Source organism: Odocoileus virginianus, chromosome 11, assembly GCF_023699985.2.
Source record: "Odocoileus virginianus isolate 20LAN1187 ecotype Illinois chromosome 11, Ovbor_1.2, whole genome shotgun sequence".
NCBI classification, from domain to species: domain Eukaryota; kingdom Metazoa; phylum Chordata; class Mammalia; order Artiodactyla; family Cervidae; genus Odocoileus; species Odocoileus virginianus.
In genome coordinates this window covers 977,347-1,001,880 of record NC_069684.1, presented here as the reverse complement: position 1 = coordinate 1,001,880, position 24,534 = coordinate 977,347, and the positions used below count along the sequence as shown (strand labels likewise).

At 56.0% G+C, this 24,534-nt stretch overlaps 3 protein-coding genes across 5 annotated transcripts in view; 2 read left to right on the top strand and 1 right to left on the bottom strand.

The window, feature by feature from the left end:
* The first annotated feature begins 1,414 nt into the window (after positions 1-1,414).
* LOC139037559 (5E5 antigen-like) lies at positions 1,415-5,299 on the top strand. Its single transcript, XM_070474639.1, has 3 exons — positions 1,415-1,431; positions 2,215-3,670; positions 3,858-5,299. The coding sequence occupies exons 1-2, from the start codon at positions 1,415-1,417 to the stop codon at positions 3,248-3,250; spliced, it is 1,053 nt and encodes a 350-aa protein (XP_070330740.1). The 3' UTR covers positions 3,251-3,670; positions 3,858-5,299.
* Positions 5,300-7,258: 1,959 nt separating this feature from the next.
* LOC110143977 (alpha-1,3-mannosyl-glycoprotein 4-beta-N-acetylglucosaminyltransferase-like protein MGAT4E) lies at positions 7,259-11,327 on the bottom strand. Of its 2 annotated transcripts, XM_070473804.1 has the most exons (5): positions 10,689-11,327; positions 10,255-10,473; positions 9,719-9,846; positions 9,258-9,384; positions 7,259-8,431 (listed from the first exon to the last, which is right to left on the bottom strand). In XM_070473804.1, the coding sequence occupies exons 3-5, from the start codon at positions 9,836-9,838 to the stop codon at positions 7,302-7,304; spliced, it is 1,377 nt and encodes a 458-aa protein (XP_070329905.1). In that variant the 5' UTR covers positions 9,839-9,846; positions 10,255-10,473; positions 10,689-11,327; the 3' UTR covers positions 7,259-7,301. The 2 variants fall into 2 exon arrangements, 1 of the variants encoding a protein (XP_070329905.1); XR_011490175.1 differs by lacking the exon at positions 7,259-8,431 and having other exon boundaries at positions 9,297-9,387.
* A 7,298-nt stretch (positions 11,328-18,625) lies between these two features.
* The window catches only part of KDM5B (lysine demethylase 5B), a 69,256-nt gene continuing 63,347 nt past the window's right edge, over positions 18,626-24,534 (top strand). The window contains exon 1 of one of the 2 annotated variants that reach the window (XM_070473803.1): positions 18,626-18,941. In XM_070473803.1, the coding sequence (XP_070329904.1) occupies positions 18,753-18,941 (189 nt within the window). In that variant the 5' untranslated portion in view covers positions 18,626-18,752. The remainder of the gene's footprint in view (positions 18,942-24,534) is intronic. The other variant, XM_070473802.1, reaches the window with a different exon arrangement.

The window sequence follows — 24,534 nt, the reverse complement described above, 5'->3', positions numbered from 1 at the left end:
CGGCTCGTTGCCCCCAGGAGACAGAGCTGGTGACTTATCGCCTGCTCAGAAGGACCTGGCGGGGCCCCCCAAAGAGCAGCGTGCCCCCCCATGCTCTCGCCCCACCACCCTTGGGAAGAAAGTCTGGTGAGCTTGGCCCCTGGGAGGGGCTTCTCTCCTCTGGCCCCTCCTGTCTGTGAGCTGAGGGCACGTCTCCCTGGAGGAGGACACGGGGCCCAGGCTACGCGGGCGCAGCTGAAGGGGGGCTGAATGAGGTTCTTCCAGGCAAGGCGGGGCAACGGCGGCCTCTCCCAGGAGGGGCACGCGGGATTCCACGCAGCAGCCCCTGGCAGGAGGTGGCTGACCCCAGCCCATTCAGTCATCTCTTCTAGAGAGGAACCCAGCGGGGTCAGGGGTTAAGGCCCCGCAGAGGTGTGAGGGACCGTGTGGAAGTCCAGCTGCATTATTCAGGGTTGAGAGCGCAGACTCTGAAGCCGGACTGGCCACACGTGGGTCCCAGATTTGCCACTTCAGCACTGGGTGCCCCGCCGAGTCGCTGGGCCTGTTCCCGACTGTAACCTGAGCGCGAGGCTTCCTTAGTCCGGAGGTTACGACCACTCCTTCCAGGGCAGAGGCTGAAGACTCGATTCCTGGTTGGGGAGCTGGGATCCCACATGCCCTGAGGTCAAAACCCCAAAAGCATAAAACAGGAGCAATACTGTAACAATTCAATTAAGACTTAAAAACGGTCCACATCAAAAAATTAATTAACAAATTAATTAAAAAACAGATGGAAACAGTGGACCCACAACCAAGGGCTGAGATGAGGATTAAGTGCCCGGGCTGGGTCCTGGGCACGAGGCTGGCCCGTCAGCAGGGCCCCCGGGGCCTGGTCGGAACGCCTCCTTCCATCGCCTCCCTGTGCACAAACAGCCTCTGTGCCGACTCATCCTTTCTGCGCTTCCCTGAGGCGCTCCCTTTCCCCCAAATCTAGGTCTTTTGAAGACACTTGTTCTCGATGGTTCATGATCCCAACTTCCCCAGCCAAGGCCTCTCGCTACTCTTCCCGGTGTCTGGAGCCACACGACTGTCCGCGAGAGCCCAGGCTTGGCTGCACACCCCACCCCGCCCCCCACACACAAAGCACCCCTCAGGGCCTCCTGGCCATACCCTCATCCCACCTGAGCCCCCGGCAGCTTGGAGGTCCGTCAGAGGGGGCCCTTCCTCAGCTGCAGACAGAGCTCTGTCCTCGTTCCCAGCCATGCAGCCGGCAGTGAGGCCCGAACGTTTTACTGCAGTGACGGGTGGGGCTGGCTCTTGGCGGCAGGGCCTCCAACCGGACGAGCGAAGTGTCAGTGACGGGCCCGTGGCCCTCGGCTTCTGCTGAGTGACCCCCGCAGGGTCTGGTGCCAGCACCCACCCCACGGCTTGGCTCATGGCCCCCCAGGCAGGGTACTCGCCCCTGCCTTCCATAAGGGGGCTGGACACCCCCGCCTCTGCCAAGCCAGTGGTTCCCAGCGCCCCTCTCTCCAGCAGTGGGAGCCTTCATTTGTAGAGGACCGCTTCCAGAGGGTGAACAGAAGCCAGGGGCCTGGAGGCACCCAGGCTTAGGGCCTGGATGTGTTAGGCGTTGAACCCCAGCCTCGTGGCCAGGGGCCCCTAAGGCCCCAAGGTTACGGACCTACCAGCCCTGCAGGTCCCCGTGCCCTCCTCTGAAGGCTGTGGGCCTGCCTCCAGTCCCACCATCCCTATCGCAGCCCACAAGCTAAGAAAGAGCGGGGCTCACTCCTGGAAGCCAAGAAGGGGGTCCCTGCCTCAGACACAGCCTTGCAGGAGCCCTGAGTGGGCGCCGTGCCCCCGGCTGCCACAGCACCTCATGGAACTCGGGTCAGAGGTCCCGGCACCACCCCTGATGTGACAGGCCAGCGTGTGGGTGGAAAGGAGGCAGGCAGGCCCACTCTGAGCTCCAGGGACCCCGACGAGGCCCCCAGTGGGCTGGAAGGTGAACACATCTATCGCGCTGACCGCCTACTGAAGCGCGTGACAGCCTGACACTTAGGCAGCGAGTCCCCTGCGGTCTCGGCTCTTCGGGGAGGTGAGGAAACAGATTTCCAGCTGGACAGTCCCTGCTCCTGGGTTGGCAGGAGGGCTGGTAGAGCCGGGAGGTTGGCCGACAGGTTACCCCAAGCATGCCGAGAAGAGCCCAACCCTGAAGCCGAGGTGAGAGGGTGACAGACCGCGGTCTTCTGGGGTCACGAGAGCAGAGAGCAGGCAGGATGCGCGTGTGGAAGGGGAGAGGGAGGGGCGGCAGACCAGCCCGGTGCCCAGGCAGTGGGTGGTGGGGACAGGGCGTGGGCAGACGGTGCAGCGGGGACTTCAGACTCAGGGAGGAGGGCCTGCCGTGCACCCAGCGAGGCCTGGGGGACGAGGTGCAGGGCACGGCCAGGCAGTTCCCGGGGCAGGAAGCGCGGTCCGGGCCCTCGTGGCTCGGGGAGCACGTGGCGGCGGGCGTGCCAGCCTGGCGGGCGGCAGGGCTGGTCCCCAGGCAGGGCCAGCCAGGGTGGAGGTGGTGGGGAAGAGCCCCGGGGCAGCGGCGACACGAGGGAGGGGCCGCAGGCGGGAGCGCCCCGGGGACCGCCGGCAGCAGGACCCAACGCGAGGGGCTCTTGCGAGTCCCCGGGCCTCACACTCGGACCCCACTCACTTTCTCAGCGGCCTGAGTGTCTGCATCCTACAGGCGAGACCACTTGGGACCCCAGAGGTCGGACCCCCCAGTTTTCCTGCCCCCGGCGTGGAGGCCGCAGGGAGTCAGCTGCCCTGTGTCCTCAGGCTCGGGGTGATGATGGGGCATCCGGGAAGTCCAGCCGGGTCCCAGAGCAGCCGGCCAGCAAGGGGAGGAGACTTCCCCTCTCCGCTGGTGGGAGCGCGGCTGTGGGAGGCCTCCCGCCTTCCTGCGCTCCTTCCCCCTCTGACAGGTTTCTCCCCGGGACGGCCATGTGATGGCCCTGGACCCCAGGGACGCTGTCGGGCCAGGAGGCCCTGGGAGGCGCGGGGCCCTCGCTCACACGCTTCCCTCCGCTGCCGGCCGCCGCCCCCGTGCAGCCTCCCCGGCCTCCCCCAGCCCCTCCCGAGTCTCCCCAGCGCCCCTCGGGGGGTGACAGGGGCTGCCCGCGGCCTGACGTACAGCGACCGGTCTGAGAGGCTGGCCCGGGGCTGGGGGGCCGGCCAGGGCGAGGCGGGGGAGGCGAGGCCCGCTGCTGGAGCACTCTGACTGGAGGACGAGCCGGGGGGGCAAAATCCCTTTCAGTGAGCAATTCCAGGGGATCCTGCGGTAAGCAGCTTACGGACCATTTCTTCAAAGCCCTGTTTTAGGGTTGTGAGTTTACGTAGGTAAGGTAACCATCGTCAGAAACAGACAAACGCTGAAGAATTTCACCTCAGATGTGCTGGGCTGAGGCTCCAGTCAACGCCAGGTGGAGGGTGGCGTCCTCCGCCGGACGAGGGACACGGAGGCTTGGGCTGGAGACCCTCGAGGATGACGGACCTGCGCGGTGCCTGAACGTTCCCTCAGGTGCGGCTCTGACCCTGACTGAAGGCGGAAGGAAGACGTGGCAGAAAGCCCTGGAACTGTCCCCCGCTCAGGGCTGGCTGGAGAAACGGTGGCCGGGACAGATACCGTGAGTAGTCAGAGGTATGTGGAAAACAGATGCGTTTCTGATTTACCGTGGAAAAGAAGGCTGACGGGGAGGGAGAAGCGGCCGGGGCTGAGACCCCTCGTCGTCTCGTTGGTTTTCCTTGACGTTTCCTTGTGCGCATTTATTCGTTTTGCTGTGCCGGGTCTTCACTGCGGCGTGTGGGGTCCTTTTTCTGTGTTTCAGTAACAGCCTGTGAACTCTGCTGTGGCACGTGGGATCTAGGTCCCCGAGCAGGGACCGAGCCCGGGCCCCCGCGCTGGGAGTGTGGAGTCTCAGCCACCGGACTACCAGGGAAGACCCCATCTGGTTAGTGCTCACGGGCTTCCCCATCCTGACCCCCTCCAGCTACCCCGCTGGGGTGCCTGGGGTGACCTCCCCGAAGCACCCACAGCCGCTTCCTCTCCTGCTCAGAACCACTCTGTGACCTGCTGCTGCCGCCAGGGTATTCTAAACCCTTTCATTGGCTTCTACAGCTTTAAACAAGTAACTGCTTTGTTGAGACATAATTCACACGCCCCAAAACTCTCTCTTCTTAAAGTTTACAATTCAGTGGTTCTCAGTATGTTCAGAGTGCGACCACTGCCACAGCCAGCTCTCCCTCACCTGCAGACACGAGTCCCTCTGGACTTGCTTACTGCGGGCATCTCATGCAAGTGGAGCTGTAAGCTCTCTGGCCTTTGTGACTGGCTTCCTTGATGCCGCACCGTGTTTTAAAGGCTCCTGCATGCGGCAGCCCATGTCAGTGTTCCAGCCCTTCTCCTGGCTGAGCAGTTATCTCATCATACGATACACCGTGTGTCACTTACCTGTTCATCAGGGATGGACTTTTGGATTGTCTCCACATTTGGGTTATTACCATGTTGCTATGACCATTCATGTGAAAACCCTTGTGTGGATGTATGTTTTTATTTTCTTAAGTACATGCAGACTAGGAGTGAAACTGCTGGATCATATGGTAACTATAACATTTTGAGAGTTGTTAAAACATTTTCCAAAGTTGCTGCCCCATTTTACAACTCTGCTAAGCATGCACGTGCTATGGTGTTGGAGAAGACTCTTGAGAGTCCCTTGGATGCAAGGAGATCAGCCTGTTAGTCCTGAAGGAGATCAGCCCTGAATACTCACTGGGAGGACTGATGCTGAAGCTGGAGCTCCAATACTTTGGCCACCTGATGCGAAGAGCCGACGCACTGGAAAAGACCCTGACGCTGGGAAAGATTGAGGGCAGGAGAAGGGGACGACAGAGGGTGAGATGGTTGGATGGCATCACTGACTCGGTGGACATGAGTTTGGGTGGACTCCGGGAGTTGGTGATGGACAGGGAGGCCTGGCGTGCTGCGGTGCTTGGGGCTGCAAAGAGTCAGACACGACTGAGTGGCCGAACAGCAACAATAGCATGTGTGAGGCTCCAGTTCCTCCACACCTCACCAACACTTATTTCCTGTTTTTTAAATAGCCATCCTGGTGGGTGTAAAGTGGTGTTTCAATGTGGTTTTGATTTGCATTTCCCTAATGACTAACCATGAGTGCCTTTTCACTTGCTTGTTGGCCATTTGTGTATCTTTTTCAGAAAAATGTCTATTCAAATCCTTTGCCCAATTTTAATTGTGTTATTTGTCTTTTTATTATTGTGTGTGAGCTTTCTTTATATATTCTGGATATCCATCTCTCATCAGATATGATTTGCAGATGTTTCTTCCATTCTGTGGGTTATCTTATCACTACCTTGACAGTATCCCGGGAACCATAAAGTTTTTAATTTTGATAGAGTCCAATTTATTTGGGCTTCCCTGGTAGCTCAGTTGGTAAAGAATTCACCTGCAATGAGGGAGACGTGGGTTCGATCCCTGGGTTGGGAACATCCCCTGGAAAAGGAAATGGCAACCCACTCCAGTGTTCTTGCCTGGGAAATCCCATGGAGAGAGGAGCCTGGCAGGCTACAATCCATAGGGTCCCGAGAGTCGGACACGATTTAATGACTAAACCACCAACCACGACCACCAATTTATTTATCCTTTGCTGACTTGTGCTTTTGGTGTCATATCTAAGAATCTATCGCCTAATCCAAGGTCACAACGATTTACACTTTTTCTTCTGTTTTCTTCTAAGAGGTTTTTAGTTTTTAGCTCTTCCATCTGGGTCTAGATCTGGGTTCATCTTTAATGTAATGTGAGGCAGGAGCCACACCTCGCTCCCTGGCACGTGGACATGCAGCTGTCCCAGCACTGCTTGTCGCAGTGATCATCCTTGCCCCCACTGAACTGCCCACGGCCTTTTATAAACCGGTTCTTTCTTCGTCCTGCAGCTGCAGCTTTCGCCTCACTCCTACTCCAGCTTGCCCTCCACTTCCAGCCCCATTAAATGAGTAGTTTTCCCCAATGAGCCAAGCTCCTTCTCACTTCTGGCCCACTTCCCTACATGCTATTTCTTTTACTGGAAAATCTTCCTGAACCTTCCTCATCACCTGGCTTTCTTCTCTGAAAATCTAGTAGGTCAGGTTTAGACGCTGTGACTTCCAGAAAGCCTTTCCTAAGCTCCCAGTGAAGTTTTAACACAGGGCCGTACTCCCAGGGGTCCTGTGCTTCTTAAACCCAAGAGGAGCTCCTTTGGCCCCTGGAACATAGTAGAGTGAGCCTGCTAAGTCCCTTCAGTGGTGTCCCACTCTGTGAGACCCCATGGACTGTAGCCCCCCAGGCTCCTCTCTCCGTGGGATTCTCCAGCCTAGAATACTGGGGCGGGCTGCCACGGCCTCCTCCAGGGGCTCTTCCTAACCCAGGGACTGAACCCGCAACCCGACTCTCATAGTCTCCTGCATTGGCAGGTGAGTTCTTTACCATTAGCGCCACCTGGGAAACCCGGAACATAGTTGGGATTCAGTAATTCTGATGAATGGACGAATCCCAGGAGTCAAGAAGACTTAAGTTGTACTGTGTACTGCTGCAGAGAGTTAAGGAGAATGAGATCTGGAAACCCCTCTAAGTTTGACTATTTTTCTCGTTACGAACAGGGAGCAGTCTCAGCAGCGCTGGGATTCAGAAGCTGGTGTGGGGGTGAGGCATGAGCACCAAGGAGAAGGTGATGCTTGGTGGCAAACTGTTCGTTCCACAGTCGTTTGTGAGGGAAGGAAGGAACTGGGCTGGCGCCACAGAATGGCTTAGAAAGACAGCGTCAAGAGCTTCATTTCACTGCTGTGCATGTGTCTGTGAACTCCAGCGCCTCGGGGAGTTTGACTCCTCATGAGAGACCCTTTCTTAGCTTCTTCTGTGTGAATTCCAGGGCCCGGCCATGATTTCCCCTCCGGTTACCCCTCTCCTCCAGGTGGGAGAACACACACCATCACCCTGTCCTTGTGCTGACCTCAGTACCCCAGGAATAGAAAGGTTCTGGGAGCGACCAGGGCCTTGTCCCAAATTGGGCTAAGCTACATCTGGCCCAGGAAAAGAGAGCCTGAAAGAGTCCCTTGTCTGGATAGAAAAAGGAAGGAGCAGGTGGAGTGTCTTGTTGGCACCAGAGTGTTCCCTCTCTGCCCCTCATTCCCTGGCACGCCCCGCCCCCGCCCCGCCCCCAGATCACTCAGGCTAGAATGACTGCAAGATTTTAATGTTTCATTGCCTTCCTGGTCTGTCTTCATCCCAAGTGGCCCGCGTCTCTGGCATGCTCCTCCCAGAGGTAAATGTGCCTGACGATGAGCCCGCCCGTCTGATTGGCGTTCGCCAGCAGCCTCACGCAGCTGACCTGGTACCCCATGGACCGGGGCACTACCTCCTGATCCAGCTGCCCCTCCAGGAGGCGGCCCAGCAGGACGAAGCTGGAGCAGCGCTGCGGCATGCCCTCAGGCCCATAGCCCAGCTCCACCTGCCCCTTCTCCAGAGCGTACTTGCCATCCACGATGGTGCCCGTCAGCACCTGCACCCTCCTCAGGTCGGCCGGCTGGTTCAGGATGACGGTCAGGTGGTTGCCGGCGCTCACGTTGTGGGTCCAGAAGAAGGACTCGTCCAGAGTGTAGGCCTCCCAGGGGAAGTGGACCTCAGATACCTTCATGTCGGTGAAGGCGGCTGCTGGCGGGTTGTCAGGGGCGTAGGGGCTCTTCCTGTATGCGCCCGAGGCCTCCTGCCTGTCGTTCAGGGGGTAGTAGGTGGCCCTGTGGTAGAAGAGGAAAGGTGTGCACAGGATGGGGTCCTTCTGGGCCAGGAGGACGCGGAAGTGGGCGAGCAGCCTGTTGAGGGGCTTCTCCCGGTAGAAGAGGAGCAGGAAGTGGGCCAGTGTCGGCAGGTCGCCGTTGCGGAAGAGCTTGCCCAGGACGCCCAGGTTGGCGAACTCCAGGAAGACCCAGGGCTGAGACCGCAGCGTGTCCACCTTCCACTGCACGTGGCTGATGAAGTTGGGGGCGCAGAAGGCGTTGTCCTCCAGCAGCAGGAAGAATTCCGAGAGCTTCGAGGCAGAGCTCATGAGGAAGGCGTGATCCACGTTCTGTTCGGAGCAGGGCTCCCGGCCGGTGCCCGCGGGCGGGTAGGCGTCTGGAGGGGCATGGATCAGTAGCAGCTGCCCCGCCAGGATCTGCGGGCTGAAGAGGCTGGAAATGTGCAGGACGGTCTCCCCGAGCCAGGCGGGGTCGGCGCCTGCCAGGTGGACCAGCACCGTGAGACGCTTCTGCTCCACCTTCGAGGTGGCGCGGAAGAGCGAGAGCAGCGTGTACAGGAGGCCGCTGGGCTCCGGACCAGGCCGGGGCCGCGAGGAGATGCCCACCGTCAGCCACGCTGGGGAGGCAAGTGGTGGCGTCAGGGGGCGGGGCGCCGGCTCGCGCACGCCGGCCCGCTCCCGTTTCCCACCCCAGAGTGGGGTGCAGGCCCCTGCTGTGGGGAGCGCGGCCCCCACCTGGGCTCTGCGTTGGGACACCGTCGCTGGGAGCCTGGTGTGCATGCCAAAGCCTGAGGAGCCCTGAGCCAGGGCGCTGCTCCCCGCGGCCTCGAGGCTTCCTGGAGCCCGGGTTTTGCTGCCCGTGGTTTGTGCTCAGCACACACATTAGCTACTTTTATATTTACTGTCATTCCCTCTGATTTTACCCAGCTCATCTTCACAAAGCTCTCCTTTCACGAAGGTCTCCTGGAAGCCATGAGTCCGAGCCCCGCCTCAGCTCTGAATCTGCCCGGGTGGCCCCAGAGGTCCCGGCGCCCCGGAGCCGCGATCTGGGCGAGTCGGGCCGCGCCGCCCCAAGGGCCCCCTCCTCCCGGGTGCTTCGGACTGTCTTCCGGGAGCAGCCACTTTATTTCCCCCTCCTTGCTCCTCATCCCTGAGACCAGGTGCCCTGACGGGGAAAGGACTCTCTGCCCAGCCCCCGGACGCCCGGCCACCCTGCCCTCTCGTCTCCCTGCCTCTTCTCTCCGAGTCCCCACCTTCTTCTTCTTTCCCTCTATTTTGGCCACACCACATGGCATTCAGGATCTTGGTGCCCTGGGCAGGGACAGAGCCCGCGCCCCCTGCAGTGGACTCGCAGAGTCCTCACCACTGGACACCAGGGAGCCCTTCCCCGCCTCCTCTCCACTCTCTTGCTCCCGGGGACCCACTCCCCTCCTTGGAACTCACTCTTCTTTCTCTGCTGGAGTTTTTCCAGGCATTTGGAGGTGAGGTTCTGCCAGTCTTCTAGTGGTCCCAGGTCCGTCCTTCTCCTGTAGCTGTCCTCCTGGGGTACTGGCAGAGGCAGCGCCTGGTCCTACTGACATAGAAAGCATGGGCTTTACCGCTCGTGGTCTCCCCAGAGCTCCTCCAGGAGAGTGGCTCACTGCCCCCAGAGTGAGCCCAGCACGGCGTCAGGACGTCTGACCACCGGCCAGAGCATCCAGGGCTCATGCAGCACTTGCTGCCTTCCTTACCTTAACAAATATGGGGGTGGGGGGGGGAGAATCAGCTTCTCTGTGGACCAGTGCATCCCGCCAGGTCCACACTCATCCCTCGGAGCCTCCTGCTCTCCCGTGAGAGGGACGAGCGCCGTCCACACCCCCACCCACCCCGACCCCGCGCAGCGAGGGCAAGGCCGCCACTTGGACCTTGACAGCCATGCTGGCCTGGTCGTCTTCAACTCCCTTGGGGACGTCCAGCGTGAACAGGAGCCACAGGACGCCGAGGCCCACTGAGATGATGCAGCAGCGCCCGAGGGGGCAGTGCATGGCGGCTCCTGGGCGAGAGGGCGGCAGGCTGGCACGCCTCACCGTCTCCCGCAGGCCTGCCCCTCCCGGCCCTCTGTCCACTGCGCACGCACTCCCCACGCCTGCCCTCCGTCTGAGCCCGGCCCGCCGGCCCGGGCCCTCTGCCGCCCTCTCTCTGCAGTTCTGCCCGGAGAGTCCAATTCTCCGAGTGTTCCCTGTTCCAGTGATCACGGTCTACTGGGCCTTCATTGGTGAAGCCCGTTTATCTTAGAAAACAGATGGCTACCACCCACTCCTACTTTTTTAAACAAAAGCCAAACTATTTATTAAAATAGCTGAACTTGAAGTGTTGCTAAGTGCTAAGCAATTTGATGCCTTTCCTACTTTTTGTAAAGGACATCCTTAATTTATTCCAACCCTTAATCTTATTCACAGACCTCGATTAGAACATAATTCTGTTAACTCAGAGTGAAAGAAAAATCCTTTCGGGAGTGATGGGTTGCAGGAATTCAGACTGACTCAGCCTCCAGAGCACTCGTATGCTGCTTTTTCCCTGTCTGTGTCTTTTCTCCAGAGAGAATGTGTTTTTCTGATTGTTTCTAAATGATCAGAAGAAAGGCTTTAATATACCTTGTCTCCCACGCTTGATCGTTTCTCTGCAGTCAGTACACAAAAGAAAAGAAATCATCATCAGTAATTATGATGCTCCCAAGGCTACAATATTCTCTAATTTCCCCCATTTTCATGGCTCCCTGCCACTTTAGTATTTTGGTAGAGGTTACCATGCTTTTCTCCCTTAACCATTTAGCTTTTTGATAAGAGTTATAAAAACAGTACTTACATACAGCAGGAAGGCTTAAACTTTTCTTACCTGGTTTTCTTAAGCCAGGACTTTTAGCCAGATGGGTAATTCAGATACAAATCAGTACGTGTGATAGAAATAGGCTTCTTTTTCATAGACCATAAATACACGGATACATATATTGAATCAAAGGTTTTACAACGATAGCTGGAGGAATTCACCCTCAAGTGACCAAGCGCTGTTCCTGCTGCCCCGGTGCGCAGGTTACCTGTCACTCCCCATGTTACCTGTTACCTGTCACTCACTGGCCGCCCGGGGGGTCAGGGTGCACAGCACTGTCACAGCCCTGAGCGGGTCAGGCTCCTGGATGAGCAGGAGAGAGAGGAGCTGGTGTGCTGGAGGATCCAGCACCTGCAAACTAGGCCCCTCCCCCGGTGCTCCAGCCTGAGCTAGGCTCCCTCTGTGATGCTGCTCTGTGTCCCGGCCAGCTGACCCATCGTCAGGGGGACACCCAGCCAGGGCTCACCCGAGGGCTGCGCTTGGCTGAGAGGCCCGGACGGGTCCCTCCTGCCCTGGGCAGCCGGCTCCATGCTCTCGCCCCGTGAGGACGCCCTTTCCTCCTGCCGTCTACCCACGCTTCTTGCCCTACTGGGCCATTCCTGTCACTGTCTAAAGGACGCTGACCGTCATCCGGTGGGTAAAACAGCAACCCCCCCTCCGAAGAAATGTCCCTTCCAAGCCCTGCCCCTCCCTCCACGGCCGTGCTGGAAGCTCTGTCGCCCTGGATCAGCCGCTTCATCTCACATTCCCTCTCCTCTCACTGTCAGCCGCCCCCTGCTCCACACGCTGCCCGGCTCGGCTCTTGCCACTGACCCTTCCCTCCCAGGCTCCTTCCTTGGCTTCTCCTCTTCCCCGTCAGCCCTGTCGTGCGCCCCAGGACTCTGATCCAGTCCCAGACTTCACTGTGTACATTACTCGTGAACATGTGTGTGCCCACGTGTGTGTATACATACACATATGCGGTGTGCATATATCCATCATTTCATATATACATGTGTACACGCACACTGACATCTCCTAGAGCCAATCTGACCTCCAGCCCCAGCTTCTTTCCTGATCTCTGAAGGACCTGACGATTCAGCGTCTCCATTTGGATAAGAGGTGTCTTCATTTTAATGGAGCCGAAATAGAGCTACGGAGTCTTCCTACTTGCCAAATCTCTTTCTCCCCATCTCAGTAAATAGCACCACCATTTTTCCAGCTCCTCATGGAAAAATCCTTGATACCCCTCTCACCTTAACACTCCATAGTCCATCTACTTAGTGCTGTTACCTTCTCCTCCCCCAAAGTATCTGGAACACGACCCTCTCTCCGTGTCTGCTGCTACATCACCTCCTGCCTGGACCTGCCACCACCTGACTGCCCCCCCCCACCCCCGTCCTCCTGCAGCCTTCCTTCCCCAAGACACGGGGACCTTTTACACTGGAGATCAAACTCCAGACCGCGGCCTCCAGGGTCCTGCCTGACCTGGTCCTCTGCCTGCCTCTTTGACTCCATCTCCCATCCCCACCCCGCGCCTCCTCCCCCAGCTGTTGGGGAGTGAGCATCCTTTGGACAAACTAAGCTGTTTCTTTTTTTTTTTCCAAGCTGTTTCTTGAGTGCTGGCATTTGGTCTTCTTAGAACTTTCCTTCGGAGACTTTCCATGAGCCGACTCCTCCCAACACACAGGTTCTTTATGAGGCCTCAGGTCACCACGGTTAAAACACATATCACCTCCCTCCCATCCTCCCACTGGCTACCATGTATTCTCTTCTCTGCATTTACTTCTACCAGAAGCTATCTTACCTGTGTGCATTGCTGTCTGTCTCCAGTCTCTAGACTGAGGGCCAGGCCTTCGCTTTATTCCATGCTGCTTCCAGAGCACTTTGCACAGTGCTGGCCCAGAGTGCTAGCTCAGCAAATATGTGTTGAGTCACTAGCTACTGGGATTATGTGATATGATGAGTGGTCACCTATCTCTTCAACAAATACATGCTAGGTTCCTGGGACATTGCAGTGATAGGAGAACCAGGCAGCTCACCGGAGAAGGGCACTACCTGGGTGATGGATAAGAGCTCAGAGTCTGGACTCAGACTCAGACTTGGGCCAGAATCCAGTTCTGCTAAACTTATTGGCCACATGACCTTGGCCAAATGACTCAATCTCTCTGAAGCCCAGTTCCTCATCTAGAAACTAAAAGATAACGATGCTTACTCTCAGTGAAATCTTTATGAGGGTGAAAAGAAGTCATCCACAGAAAAATGTCTGCTTATAGCAAGCACTCAATAAATGTAGGCACTTTCGTGATAAGGGATGATGACCGTTCTTCAACCATGGAACCCAGCACTGCCTTCCTCTCCACCACATCTGAAGGGTCTGTCTCCCTTTATTCTTGAGCCCAACCCAGATTTTACTTTTAGACTCTTAAACAGACGCACAGCACTTTGAGAACATTTCCACATTTTGACATCTAATTCCCACTTCTCTAAGCGCTTTAGAGGAGGCAAACAATAGTGAAAGAGGGGGAAAGACACATTTTTAAATTGAAGTACAGTGGACTTAAAATGAAAATAAACACTGGGCCCCGACAGGCTCCTCTGCAGCATGCAGGTAGGGGTGACCACCGGGGATGCAGTGCCTACTGTCACAGTGTGTCCTGGGTGTGGGCTCTGGACTTTGCTGGAAGTCAGAGCTCTCCTCTAGCCCAGAACCATCAGCTCGATCCCCGGCTGGGAGGAGGGGAGAGGGGTCCAGAGGGCATCTTGTCTCTCTAGCATCCCTGGCTGGGTGTCCCCGCTGGTGCTCCCTTGGTAACCACTGTTCTTCCTGAAGGTCAGCAAACTGATCACCCCCACCGCCAGCCTCTGCAGGGAGGGGGTCCACCCACAACACATTTGGACTGCAGGCTTGTCTAGCTGGCCCACACACTGTTTTTTTGAAATTAGATTGAACATTTTAAAATTAGGAGAGACTGTAAAAACACTTAAGACTTTTGTCTTTTCTTGAAAAATTGCAACTTGCTGTCACCCTGGCCTGAACAGTGATGACCCTGGTAAGCTGGAAGTGCATTCTCTTCAGAATTTTTTCTGTCCCCTGTTAGGCATCTGAGTCTTTGGCTTCTGCTTTAGGTCAGGTCTTGGGAGAGTCGGAGACTATGCTAGGTCCTGGCTTTATACTGGGCGCCTGTATGGGATGAGATGGGAAAAGATGGGGCAGGAAGTGATCCCTCTAGTTGAAGGGCTCTGGGCAGAGGTAGGAGAGGATGAACAGAGGATGGCAGACAAATGAGGAATAAACAGTGAAAGCAAACCAAAGGATAAACAGTACAAATGGAGGCTGTATGTGAGCTGGACAGCCTGTGGAGGATGGAGAGGAGAGTGGGGGGAGAAGCAGCGGCCAAACCTTGAGGTGAGTGTGAAAACACTTCATCTACCTCTTCTTGAAAGCTGCCAAATAGGAACAGCTAGCCTGCGAGCAGCATGGTTCACGTCAAAGATCAGAATCAATAAGGGTTACAAAGCCTACGCAGGAGTCTCAACCACACTGTGTAAGGGTGAGCACTGTTGGCGAAACCATCAGGATGTAAGCAGAGGTACTATAGACGACAGTCCAGAGCATGTGAGACCATCGGGGCTTAAAGCGGAGAGAATGGACGCGTGCTGGCAGCTGAAGGGCCAGCTGGTGGTCAGATCTGAGATGGGGTTTCCATGTCCTCACTCCTCATCGTGGTGTTTAGGGACGATCACAGGGTCCAGGGTTACCATTCCAGCCTGAGTTCTGTTACCACCGTGTGACTTTGGCTAAGTTGTTCTGAGCCTCAGTTTCTCCAGGAGATGGCTTTTTGTTGTTTATTAACGTCACCCATCTGCTACACTTCAGCTTCCCTCGTGGCTCACTGGTGAAGAGTTCACCTGCCAAGCAGGAGACCCAGGTTTGATCCCTGAGTTGAAGCGATCCTCTGGAGAAGAGAATGGCAACCCACTCCAGTATTCGTGCCTGGGAAATCCCAAGGACAGAGGAGCCTGGTGGGCTACGGTCCATGGGGTTGCAAAAGAGCCTTACAGGACTTGGCAACTGAACAACAACCCATCTACCTCACAGGCCTGGTGTGTCCAACAGACTATGGATCACTCCAGCCACCGGTTGATCTGGTTTCTGGTTCCGCAGTGTCTCCAAGTGCCCCCTGCCAGGGGAGGGGAGAAGGGCTGGCGTCAGGACTGTCAGACCCTGTGCTGGACATGTGACAGGATATGGTTGAGCTCTGGATTTCAAATGAGCGTGGTGGATTCGGGAGGGCTCCGGGAAGCTCTGACGTAAAGTTTTATTCCTGTTGCAAGACTTTCACCCTGGATTCAGAGGATTCCAAAGACTCCGACCACCTGAGGGCTCCCAGTCCCTTTCTTAGGGTGACGGCAGCGGCCGCGGGGTGAACAGGGACCTGTGCTTTTCTCTCTGCCTCTTCAGCTTTTCCCAGCAGAGCCCAGAACCTCCAAAGCGGTCCAACCTGAATGGGAGGAAACAGCCTAGGGGTGAGGACGCCGCCCCGCCCCGCCCCTCCCCACGCCTCGGGAGGGGGCGCCCTGGGGAGGGGCCCATGCAGCCAGGTGACTCCAAGTCCTGACCCCAGGTCCCTCCGGGCTGAAGGGGTCCCACGACCGGACAGGAAGAAGGAATGGGCAGGAGGGAAAGGTATTTAGTTATCAGGTGCCTCCCTAGGACCCAGACCCAGCTGCCCAGGGCTGAGCCCCATGTCACGGTGGGAGTGGACCTACAAGGACGGGCCCGTGGCGGGGGGTGGGGCGGGACCCGGAGCGCACAAGTCCCACCCAAGAGACTTCCGGCGGCACCGAGGCGGGCAGCGGAGCAGGGGTAATGACCAGGGCTCAGCCCAGTAGGTGGGCTCTGTGGTGCGACATCTTCCTGCCTCCCCTGGGAGCCAGGTTCACCTCCTTGTCCGGTCCAAAACCCCATCCTCGGCCAGACGGAGCCACGGACCACCATAAAGGCCATTTCCCCTCCCCTTCTGCAAGGGGCTGGAGGCCTTGGCTCCCTCCCTTCCAGGGTGAGAGGGCAGGGACGGAGGTGGAAAAGGACAAACACCGAGTTAAAGGTGCAGGAACAGAGACACGTCGTGAGAGTACACAAAGTAAAACACGGAGGCCACCGAGGCGGCACCTCAGCTTGAGGTGTCGGGGTCTGTGGGTTTGCCTCCACGCGGGACATTCGACACCCAACATTCCAGGGCCCCCAGAGGGGTGGGGGATGACGACAGCGAACCACAGGGAGGAGCCGAGCTAGACTGTGAGCAGGTCGCGAAGAGGCCTGTGCATCGGGGAAATCAGGAAAGGAGGGCAGAGAGGAGGCCCACCGGGACTGGGGAGGGACGAGTGGAGTGGAAGGGACGCCGCGCCGAGGGCAGGCGCACCGCGCGCCCCGGAAGCCGGGGGAGGCGGCGGCGGGCAGGAGCGGCCCTCCACGTGCGCTACGTGCCGCGCCGGCCGCCCCAGCCCGGGAGCCGGCCTCCCCGCTCCCGGAGCCCAGCCGGGGGTGGGTGCGGGCCCACGTCGTGCCCTGGGTTGCGAGTGTGCAGCGCGGCTTCCGGAAGGAACGCGGTGCGCCCCGACACCGGGCGGCTGGCCCGGGGCGTGGGCTACTGAGCCGGGGCGCGGGCCGGGGAGGGACCGGCCGGGCCGGGGGTGGTACCGGGCGGGCCGGGGTAGGCCCGCAAGCTGAGCGGCGGGGGAAGGACAGAGACCCCAAGGCCGTGTGCTCGGCTCCAGGGAGGCACAGATGCCGCGGCCGGAGACTTGAGCCCCGCGGGGCGGGGTGTCGTCCCGGGTGAGGAGGGGTTACTGGAGACGTGGCACCCGGATGGGGCTCGGCTCCGCTCCGGCCGCCGGGGCTGCCCCTCACCGACCCCGGCTCGGGACACGACGCCGGTCCGCCCCCACCTCGGCGCCCTCGGCCCCGAGAGCCGGACCTCCGCCCGGGAGCGAGCACGGCCTCCAGGCACCCAGCCGCCCCGGAGCAGACAATGCGGCGCGCGTCCCGCCCCCGAGCGCCGCGCCGTCCGGCCAATCAGCGCCCGCGCCGGTCGGCCAATCAGCGTCCGCGGCCGGGCTCTTTAAAAAAAGAAGGGCCGGCGCGGCGCGGCGCGGCTGTCAGCTGGCAGGATCCCTCCGCGCATGTAAACACGCATCATAAAGGGCCGGGAGCGCCTTCGCGTCCCCGCGGGCCGAGCGGCCCCTCCCAGCTCCTTTCGAGGCCCCGCCGTCGACCCTCCCTCAGCTGCAAGGCGCGTCCGCGGGGAGGGGCTGCCGCTGCCCTGTCTACGGGCCACGGAACCCCGTGGCTCTGGGCTCTACCGGAAGTGGCGGACGCGGGGCAGGGAAGCCGCGGTGAGGGGGCGGCCCGAGGGTAGATGGGGACGGGCGCGCTGTCCTGCTTCTCGGCCGCAATCCGTACGTGCCTGGAGTTCGCCTCAGAGTTTTGCCTACCTGGCGTGGACGATGCCAGTGTTCAGTGTGATAATAGTCTTAACGCTGCTCCCGGGAGAGAGCACATGACAGGAAATCCACCCCAGCAAGACCCTCTAGAGCCCAAGGCAAAGAGCAAAAGGAGGACTATTCTCCCCAACATTTTATTGTGAAAAATTTCAAATATTCAGCTAAGTTAAAACTTTCTGCAACAGATTCCTCTACACCCCCAGCTAGAGTCTGTGGACACATGAGCACATTCTAACCTGCAATCTCACATCCTCTGTACACTGACGACTTAATAGGGTGCCAGCTACCCTTGGCTTCAGCCTCCGTCGCCCTGGCTTAGCAAGATCCTTAAGCCCTATACAGCAAGGAACGAATCTGCCTTATCCAAGGACCTTTGGGTTTACTTCAGAGCTTTCTGAAGAGGAGGCTTCTCCCCTCCATGGCCTTTTAGAGGAAGGATCCTCAAGGATAAGAGACTCTTCCTTAGGTGAATCTAACAGCAGGACTAGGACTCTGTTGAGACCTACCTACCAAGGAGGCCCTGGCGAACAGTCCTTCGTGGGTTTGGCTCCTTTATAGAGGAAAGAGGTCTTTTTAGGGTTGAAGTTCTACTTTTTGAGTTCCCTCTCTTCCCTTCTCTGGGGCAGGACATTACCCTCCCCACCCCTCCAAATGTGTCAAAAATGTTCTTATTTCTTAAAGTTACTGAACTTCTTTGTGCCTTTACTGTCTGCTCTGCAAAGTGGTGACAGTAGCTGGGACTCTGGCGCGGGATGAAGCGCAGATGCAAGCAGCTGACATACACTGTCCACACCCGCCGCCTTGTTGCTCGAGGAGCACTGTTCCCTGCAACACCCTACCTTCCGGTTAGGTGCTGTCTCCACCACTTGTTGGCCTATATGCAACTTGGGCAAATGGCCTGATCAACTTGAGCCTCGCTGGGTTTATGTTTAAACTGAAACGAGTACCTGCCTCGTAGGGTGGTTGTATATATTAAAAATTCATCATGAAAGCACGTGCACAAGGCCTAGTACAGAGTGCTAGTTTCTTATACTCCTGTTGTTTTCTCACCTCTAGGCTGTGGTGACGTTCGAGCTGTCCCCTCTACCTGGAAAAGCCGCCTCCGGCCCCGACACCCCACGCCCCCGGGGGTCTGACCAAATGTCCGCGGACTTCCACCAGGGCGCCTCCCATTAGGCAGGGCAGGGAGGGGTGGGACTGGGGGTCCACCCGTGAGCCCAGCCTCTCCCCCAGACCCATAACTTCCTGAGGGAGGGAGGGGGCTCTGGCACGCAGTCAACGGTCAGTGGAGGCCGGCTGGGCTGGGCCGTAAGGCCGCGATCCGTTCCCGGGGGCCGTTCCACCCGGCCCGGGGGCGGGCGCTCGGCGCGGGCTGGGTGGGGGTGGGGGTGGGGTGGGACTCCTTTTCCTCGCCGTGGCGGCGGAGGCGCACGGCGTGGCTGTCGCGGCACTACGTCGTCGGTCGGTGTCGGAGTCGGAGTCTGAGCAGCCGGATCTGAGTCGGAGGAGGAGGAGGAGGAGGAGGAAGGCCGAGGTGTCGGAGGAGGCCGAGGCCGGCCACCCAGCCGCGTCCGCGGCGCCGCGAGAATGGAGGCCCCCGGCCCGCGCCCCGTGCCGGCCCTCGGCGGCCCCGGCCCGCTGGGGGAGTTCCTGCCGCCGCCTGAGTGCCCGGTCTTCGAGCCCAGCTGGGAGGAGTTCGCCGACCCCTTCGCCTTCATCCACAAGATACGGCCCATAGCCGAGCAGACCGGGATCTGCAAGGTGCGGCCGCCGCCGGTGAGTCTCGAGCGGGGCGCGCGGCCGGCGGGGGGCCGGGAGGCCGGGCCGGGGCGCGGGGGCGGCGGACGGAGCGCGGCCGGGCCGGGGTTCGGATCCGGACGGAGAGGTGGGGGCACCGGCACCGGGGTCGCGGCCATGCGCCGGAGCCGCGGGGGCCGAGGGCGGCCGGGCGGTCGGGCGCGGAGGCCCCCGGGGGCGGGATCGCGGGTGCGGGGCGCCGGGGTTGCGGGGTGCGCGCCCCGCGAGTTGTCGCGAGGAGGAAAGTTTTCAATATGGCGGCGGAGCCCCTGGTCCTTTGTGTGGAGGCGGCGGCGGTCCGGGCGGCCTCACCTGGCGCCCCACCCTCGGGCCCCGGCCCCCCGCCCCGCTCCGGACCCCCGGCAGGTCCCCGGGGTCGGGGGCGAGGCGGGGCGGCGGCGCCGTGCGGGGGGACCGCGGGCCGGGCCGAGGGGGCGTGAGCGTGGGCTTCCGGGGGCGGCCGCCCTAAGGCTCTCCGCGACCCCCGGCCGGCTGAGCCCCCGGCCAGAGAACCGTCCGCGGAGGGCGGTGTCAGCCCCGAGGGCCGAGGCCGGCCCGCGTCGCGACCCTGAGCGGAGGCCGCCGTGCAGCCCCCGACCCAGGCGGGCGTGAGGGGGGTGTTCCCGAGACCGTCCCCAACGGCCGCAACGGTCGCGGCCCCTTCCCCCCCCCTTCCCCCCCGCCCCCAGCCGCCCGCTCCCGGACCCGGGGCTGCGCCCACCTTTGGGGCCCGCGGAGGCCGGGGCGGCCTGACGGCGGTTGGACGCCCCGGGACCGTTGGCCGGAGGTTTAACTGCCTCTGGACAATTTGAGGAGCCGCTCCCCCCCCGCCCCCTCGGAGGAAGCCCCCCCCGCCCCTCGCCCCGGGGTTCGCTCTTTGTGGTGACGTTGGAGTTGCGGGGTTCGCGCTTAGCCGCTGCGTCCGGGGGGCCGTGTCGGGGGAGACCCCGACGCCCCCGCCCCCCGGGTCGGAACGCGGACTGGATACACTGGAGTTTTTCTTGGACTAGTTAGAAACGGAGATGAAATTCCTATCTCCGAAAATAGCTGGTCCGCTAGTGTGGGGGAGATGTTTGGAAATCGATGCCTCTCTCTCCAGAAGTGGACACGGTTGCTTGCCGTTGCTGAGGGGAAGTGCGCGTCGGTTGGAGCCAGAGGCCTGCAGAAGTTGTGCGGGGATCGGGGCCCAGGGCTTAGTTCTGGAAGAGAAGGGCGGGCGCGGACTGGTAGCCGTGGAGCTTTGTGTCGTGCGTTAGGGACCCTGAATGTGAAGAGTGCGTTTGCCTCAGTGGGGATCTCTCCTGAAACTAGGCAACTTGAGTAAGTTCTCGGTAGCCCAAATGTGTGCCGTCGCTTCCTGGGAGTGAGTTGTCCTCCATGTTGGTATTGTGGTGCAACTAGGGCTGGGGTAAACCCTTTATCCACTCTCTTATCCCGTGCCTTTTGGAGGGCTCTTTTCCTAAATAGGTAGTGTTGCTCTGCTTAGGTTTGGCTACTCGTTTCCTTATCTTGGCCAGAATATTAATTGTAAGTCCTACAAAACGTGTGATCTTTCTGTCTTTCCCCATTCTGAATGTCTGACAGACATGATGGCCACCATTTTGTATTGAGAGAGGTACATACCACAGCCCGAGAAAGGGTGTTAAAGAGGCACAAATAAACACTCCACAAACATAACTAGTGCTGTGTTCTGGAGATCTCCTTTGTGTGGAGGAGGCTTGCTTCCTCCTTTGTTTAAGAAACTCCTGTGCCAATTGGAAAGAGTTTGGGAGTATTTATTGTTGATACAACCACAAAAGAGAGAAACCTTTCCAGAAGTTGTAGCTCTTGAAGGGTCTTGTTGGAACAAAGGATTATTAAGAGATGAGGATGTAAGCAATGGTTGTTTTAGAAACCGTTTTCTGTGAACAAGTGGTTTCGTATAGTTGAAATAAACCAACAACAAACCAAGAGATAGGAAATGTTTTCCATGGTGATAGCTGTATAATGCCTGTGTTTCTAGATGATTATGACAACTAAGTTTTTGGAATACAAGTGACTGTTAAAATGGGGATTGGGTTTATTGGTATTTTACTTTTCAAAGTAAGGGGAAGAATTACAAAGTATTTATTTCTTTTTGTCCTTAACCTTTGCATCTTTAATTAATGGTACTTAAGGTAGCTTCAGTTTATAGCTGCTTCTCAGTGATGGTCCTAAACTACCTGGCTATTGAAAATTTGAGGTTCACAGAAATTTGTTTGAAATATAGTAAGATAAATGTGACAAAAGGTAATAAATCAAAAAGACATTACTCAAATACTGAGATACAGTTTAAAGATGGAAGTAAACCTTTTTTCAAATTACATAAGTGTCTGGCTTCCTGGACTTTTCTTCAATTTACAAGTAATCTGACTTTTTGTTTTATTACTCTTAAAATGCAAATTTTCATTTCCTCCTTGATGTACTTAGATTTCTTTTTAAGGAAAAATTGTGTTTTCCATGTCACTTTCTGGTATTTGGAGATGATTAATTTTAGGGGTGTAATTATTAGGCAAAAAATAGTTGGCTGGTCAGAGGATTTCTGAGTCTCCTGAGCTTGATTGGACGATGTTTGATGTCTTCAGTAAGCTACTCTGTTATTCTCAAACATACATCATTTGGCCATAGCTAGGCAGATTCCACAAATTTCTTCTCTGGTGGTATCCAGAAGTCAGAGATTTAAGTCAAACCCCAAATGGCACAGTAGACACATTTTTCAACTTTAACTTCTCGTGGTCATTAGTTTGATCCCTTTGACATTATAGCCAGAGTGTAAAACTTTCAAGTGTTTCAATACAGTCGGTGTCTTTGTGCCTGTTGCTTCTGCCCTGAGGAACATGGAGGAACTTAAGTATACCTGTTTGTGTGGGGGAGGTTTGAGTGATAGCTTTTCTACTCTCATTCCTGACCTTCATTCTCCCTAATGTTGGGTTTGCTTGATTTTGCCCTCATCCTCTTTGTTGTTTTCCCAGTTTCTTTGGTGTCCTGAAATTTTTCTCTCTGTTTCTTTGCCGCCTTAAACCTTTTAACATTTGGGGGAAAAGCTTATCAATAGAAATATCCTTGAGCAAAGGAAGAATTTACAATAAAAAAAAAACCACACAGTTTTGTTTATATACAAATGCACACACACTATACAGTTCTTCAGTTCAAACTGCAATTCAGTAGTTTTTAGTATTTTCATGGAGTTCTTATAACCGTCATCGGTTGTTAGAGCTTGTTCATCACCCCCCTCCCAGAAGAAAGCCTGAACCAGATTGTGACCACTTTTAAAGACAGAGTTAGAACTGTACCTCTCTAAAGATCTTTTTTTTCTCACTTGATGGGAGGCTGAGTTAATAAGTCCTACAGTTTTAGTTTGTGAATGTGTCTGCCTTAAAAGCAAACTTCATTTGTTGTAGTCTGTGGATGGGTGTTTAGCTAAATTTGACTTTGCCAGTGGTAAATTGGTCACACCCAGATCCTCAGATATCCATCTAACTAACTCTTAACCAATCAACAGATTAATAGACTCATAGAATGGAATGTGAGTGATATTACAAACGTATGAAGCAGCTAAAGATTTATGTCCCTGCTCCCAGTGGAAAAGTTTCCCTTCCTGTGGTTATAGGATTTGTTTTTAGACATTCAGTCTAAACCTTTTTTAAAGAGCAGAATGAAGAGAGAATTGCCTTTGAAGAGTGTTAATTGTTGCGATTTAAAACTGGAGGATTGAGTTCATTATTGAGAGACAGCTATAAGGAAAATTAGAGAAAATGATCAACTGTCAATTTCATTTTTTGTCTCTAAGGTACTTAATTTTCTTTATTTCTGGTTGATAGATCAGTAGTCAACTCATTTACTTGTTTAGTTTGGGAGACAGTAACAAAGTCCAGGATATTTAAGATACTTTAATGTAGGCATACAGTAATCTGCCAGTGAGAGAGTTTTCTTTTAGAAAGGCAAAAATATCATTGTGAACTATTCAGTTAAAAAAAAAAAAAGGAATCTGGTTTATGTGCTGCAAAATAGGAGCTTTTTGTAGGCTTTTGTAACCTCCTCTCATTGTTGTTCTAATTGGACCACGTTAAAGTTTGGCTATAGAAAAGGATAGAGGGACAGCTCATGCCCCAAAATGAAAGTGCTAATTAACTAGGTTCCTGGATTTAGGTTCCATGAAGTCTACTTGTATATATCTTGGCAGAGGCCATCTTTGGGTTTAAAAACCAGTAACTGAGAAAGACCTTGCTTTCCCCATTGTACAGTCCTTGCATTGAGCTAGTGGTCTGATTTTTCCTTTCCAAGAGAATTATATATTCTTTGGAAATTATGCTGATATACCTGTTTTATGAGCTAGGAGACCGTTGTAGCCTCCTTTTTGTTTGTTTGTTTGTTTTAAATTATGTGGAATACGTGTTGAGAACTAAAGGACTGACTGTACTTTCAGAAATGTCTTAAGTTTGGGCCCCTTAAAGAGGAGTCATCAGAAGCACACCAATAAGTTCCTTTGGAGTGGATCCTGCCATATCATTGGGCCACTCATTTACTTTAGATTACTTAGCGTTTGAGACACTAGTAACTGGATTTTAAAATCTGAGTTGCAAGAAACTTGTCTAAGACATGAGAATTGTATGCAGCTTAACAAGGATTTCCTGAGTATTTATTAACTGCTGTGTCCTAGCATGGGATTAACAAAGAGAAAAATGAGATGACACCTTTGTACACTTCAGAAAATTCTTCTAAAAATGCTCCTTTTTCTGTTATTAACTATTAGATGAGTTCAGTGATGACTTTGCTTTTTCGACCTCCAAGTTTATGAAGACTAGTGGGGTAAAGTCATCTCTGGGTCACTAGAACACTTAAGTTCCATAATTGTAAGATGGACAAATTTGACTAAATGCGTTCTTGTCTTAAAAAAAAATTCAAACTTTTAATTATCGATCACTCTACTTAAAGCATCATTGCCGTACACCTTTAGATGTGGCCTAGAGTCATCCCATCTGTTCATCTGTTTCATTGTTTTTAATCATTTAAGTTGTCTTTCTGAACTTAGGACTAGTTAACTTTGCTAGAGTCTTCATTTCCAGAGTATAGATGAAATTTTTTAAGTTATGAAAATAAGCATACACAACATAGTCCCTTTATGTGTTTTCCTGGGTGTAAGAGCAGAAGGCAGAGTAGCAGCATTGGATTGAGAGCAAACTGGTGGCCTCAGGTGGAGAGAAGAGCTTGGTTTAGCTCTTAGGGCGAGTGAGACTCAGGCCATTAGGAATGAGGTCAGGGGGAGAGGGCCACTGCCTCATCAGGATGGGGATTGGACTCCCAGTCTCTCCAGCGGCTTGTTGACTTGTGACGTGTTTGTGCCGCGTCTGTGGGAGCTCCTGGTCACAGAGGCAGGGGCGGGAGGTGGCGCCCCGTGTTCCCTTGCCCAGTCTGGGTCCGGCTTCCCATCGGACAGATGTCATCTCAACAGAATGCAGCTGGGAGTTGGGAGTGACTGAGAAGCAGAACCAAGTCCCTTCTGGAAAATGAGTTTGAAGAAGATGAGAGGCAAGGGTCTAACGTGTTGCTGGTC